Source organism: Arachis ipaensis, chromosome B02 (genome assembly GCF_000816755.2).
Source record: "Arachis ipaensis cultivar K30076 chromosome B02, Araip1.1, whole genome shotgun sequence".
Taxonomy (NCBI): domain Eukaryota; kingdom Viridiplantae; phylum Streptophyta; class Magnoliopsida; order Fabales; family Fabaceae; genus Arachis; species Arachis ipaensis.
Window position 1 is genome coordinate 13,787,473 of NC_029786.2, and position 4,082 is coordinate 13,791,554.

Here is a 4,082-nt window from a genome sequence, read left to right on the forward strand (position 1 = left end):
TCCATTAATATAATATAATATAGTAATGATAATAATAAAATGAAACTAAATAATAATAATAATAATAATAATAATAAATTTTTTATCTTTTTTAAAATATTTCTGATAAAATCGTGATTTGGATCTGATTTTATTGAAGAAAATAAGATTGAAGTGAAGGAAGAAGACTTAGAAAAAGTGAATTTGTCGTATGAACAAATACAAAACTTAAAATTGAAAGAAAAACCACAGAGTACACCAGAATACATATTGTTATCCACTATTTATAGTTATTAAAAAATTAACCTTACTAAAACCTAACTCATGATAATAAATTAACTATGGTTATGAGGTAATTACTATTGCTAGCTTTAACCTCTAGTCAAAATAAACTTTTCTATCATTCTAACTAAAGAATTATTCAACCATAATCAGTTATAGCTTGCTTTTGTGAGCCATTAGATACCATCTTAATATCATCTCCAACATCCTCCCTCAAGTTGAAACTAATTGAATTAGTTGCAAGTTCAGCAACATTATTATCATCCTCCCTTGAATTAAGACTTGTTGAAACCTTTAACATCTTATCATCCACAGAATATCCTCCCTCAACTAGGGCGTGTAAGTCAAGCATGCCCAACTTGAAAAGTAAAGGTTCAAAGACACCCGGTGATAACGCTTTAGTAAATAAATCAGCCGTTTGATGAGCTGATTTAATAGGTAGCAATTTCAGCACCCCTGTTTGAGATTTTTCACGAACAATGTGACAATCTACTTCAATGTGCTTGGTTCTTTCGTGAAAGACCGGATTAGCTGCAATATACAGCGCAGATTGATTGTCACAATAGAGATTGATTGACTGAGGATGAGATACATGACAGTCATTAAAAAGATAAAGAAGCCATTGACCTTCCCGGGTTGCTTGTGCCATGGCACGATATTCAGCTTCTGAGGAAGAAAATGTTACAGTTATTTGCTTCTTACTCTTCTAAGACACTAATGAAGAACCTCAGAAAAAACAATACCCAGTTATTGATCGACGAGTATCGGAACAAGTTGCCCAATCCGAATCAACATAACCAGTCAATTTGAGATCATTATTTGAAGAGAAGAAAAGACCCTTAGAAGGAGATTTCCTGATGTATCGAAGAACATGTAGTGCTGCCTTGTAATGGTCATCAGTTGCACAATCCAAAAATTGGCTGAGCTTCCCAACTGCAAAAGCAATGTCCGAACGAGTATTGGTGAGATATAGGAGTCGTCCGAGCAGTCTTCTATATTGTAATGGATCTGGTAATCTTGTGCCACTCTCCTTAGAAAGTTTCCCATTATACAGCATAGGAACTGAAGCAGGTTTAGCTTCCAACATACCATTTTCTTCAAGCAAATCAAGAGTATACTTACGTTGATACAAAGCAATTTCTTTGGAACTACGAACAACTTCCATTCCAAGAAAGTATTTCAACCGGCCTAAGTCCTTAATACTAAATTCAGTATCAAGAGCCCTTTTAATAGCTTCAATTTTAAATAGATTATCTCCAGATAAAACAAGATCATCAATATAAATAATAATAATAGCCAAGCTTAGTGTGCTTGATGAACAGAGAATGATCATGAGGAGACTTGATAAAACCATGTTGTTGAATAAAACCACTTAATCTTAAATTCCATTGATGGCTTGCTTGTTTCAAGCCATATAAAGAACTATTCAACTTACAAACAGCACCATTTGGGACATCGAGACCTTGGGGAGGTTGCATATAAACCTCTTCTTGCAACTCACCATGCAAGAATGCTGTATTAACGTCTAATTGGTGAAGTTTCTAGCCACGGACAGCAGCAAGAGTAAGAATCAGTCGTAAAGTGGTGATTTTTACAACTGGACTGAATGTATCAAAGTAATCATAGCCAACTCGTTGACGAAAACCTTGAACCACCAGATGTGCTTTGTGGCGTTCAACACTACCATCTGGATTAAACTTCACTTTAAAAATCCACTTGCATCTAATGATGCGCTTTCCAATAGGCAAAGAAGTAATAGACCAAGTCTTATTCTTCTCAAGAGCGAGTAATTCCGCACTAATTACATTTCTCCAACATTCGTGCCGCACAGCTTGTTCATAAGTCTTTGCCTCAACTGTTGTGGTTATTGCTAGGAAAAAGGCTCTATGGACAGGGGACAACTTCCCATAATCCATCGTATGAGATAGACCGTACCGCTTGGAACATGATTGGTTACTAGAGTTTTCTGTTCTAAGTAACATACAATGATAATATTGAAGATAAGAAGGTGGTTTATGTGTACGAGTTGATCGTCTAAGATCCTGATTATGCATGTTATCATTTGAATGAGAATTAGATGATGCACTATTTGGTAGACTAGTAGAAGCTACATGTGAATCAGTGAGTGATGTATGGTCACTAGGCTCATGAAAAGAATCAGTAATTGCATGAGATGGATGAAATGCATTTAAGGAATCATAAGTAAAAAGATCAAATCCATTAAAATTAGAATCAGCAATAGGTAGAGAAGAGGCATTTATGAATTTTGTGAGCATGTCATCATGAAAAGATTTATAAGGAAAATAGTGTTCATAAAAATCTACATTTCGAGACAAAAATAGTTCTCTAGTGTGAATATCAAACAGAATATATCCTTTTGTACCAGTTGGATAGCCAAGAAAAATATTATTTCTTGCTCGTTTATCAAATTTTTCTCTTCCATGAGCTAATGTTGAAGCAAAAGCCAAGCATCCAAACACTTTAAGGTGACTAATGTCCGCATCCTTACCAAATAAGGTAGCATAAGGGATTTTATTTTTTAAAACTAGAGTTGGAAGTCTATTAAGTAAATGAACAGCTAAACCAATAGCGAAATTCCAAAAAGTTTTTGGCAAGGACGATTGAAATATTAATGCTCTTGCAATGTTAAGAATATGTTGGTGTTTCTGCTCAACAATACCATTTTGTTGAGGTGTCTCAACACATGATGTTTGATGCACTATACCCTGTGAATTATAAAAAATATCAAGTTTAAACTCAGGACCATTGTCAGTTTGAATAATCTTTAATTGAGAATTAAAATGTGTTTTCACATAGGCAACAAAATTTTGGACCAAACTGCTGGCTTCTGACTTTAATTTCATGAAATAAATCCATACAAATCTGGTTTTATCATCTACTACAGTTAAAAAATATTTATAACCTTGTAGAGAAATGAGTGACATTGGCCCCCAGATATCAATATGTATTAAACCAAAACTGTTTAAACTTGTTGTTTCACAAAGGGTATATGGTAACCGTTTTTGCTTCGCATAATGGCAAAAATCGCATGGTTTAGAGCAAGTAGATACAAAAAACTGCACACAAGGATATATTTATTTGATAATGTCAAATTTGCTTTGCGGTACATGACCCAATCTAAAATGCCATAAATTCTCAATAGAAAAATTTGAAGTTTGTGTAACCAAATTTGCTGTCCTAAGATTAGAAGAAAGTAAAATCTTGTCACTATGACTTTGCATGTCTAGAATCCTAGTACTTCTATTATATGTTGTATTTTCTATGTTGTCTTTATGTGCTAACTCTAATGCAGGAAAATCTAGCATGTATAATCCATGTTTTGCTCTAGCTGTTCCAATCATCTTCAAAGAGGTCCGATTCTGTATCTCACAAATTTTGTCAGTAAAAACACATTTGCAATGCAGGCCTTCTGTAAGTTTGGAAATAGATAAAAGATTGAAGTTAAAACTTGGTATGTACAGCACATCCGTGAGATAGAATGTAGCTAAAAATACCACAGTTCCACTTATAGTTGCAGTTGTGTGTGTTCCATCTGGTAATTTTACTAGAATTGGCCTAATATGTCTAAAATGTGTAAAAAAATGTAATGAGTGTGATACATGATCAGTAGCTCCTGTATCAAGCACCCAAGAATTTGAGAAAAAAACTTTTTACTGACAAAAATCATGCAATATGAGAGCTCATGCAAAGTTTATAAGTCTCTAAAGGTATACCTCCACTCCCTGCATTTGATTGACTGACATCTCTCACGTTTGCTCCTTGAAAAAACTGTGCACACTCCTGTCGAAAAAAGGTAAGCA

The 4,082-nt window shown here is 34.2% G+C and overlaps 1 protein-coding gene across 1 annotated transcript; it reads right to left on the reverse strand.

The window, feature by feature from the left end:
- LOC107626820 (uncharacterized mitochondrial protein AtMg00810-like) lies at positions 989–1,615 on the reverse strand. Its single transcript, XM_016329717.1, has one exon. The coding sequence runs from the start codon at positions 1,613–1,615 to the stop codon at positions 989–991; it is 627 nt and encodes a 208-aa protein (XP_016185203.1).

Bases quoted from the DNA above. Each gene is read 5' to 3' on its own strand.
- LOC107626820 (XM_016329717.1), bottom strand. From the start codon at position 1,615: ATGGTTTTATCAAGTCTCCTCATGATCATTCTCTGTTCATCAAGCACA.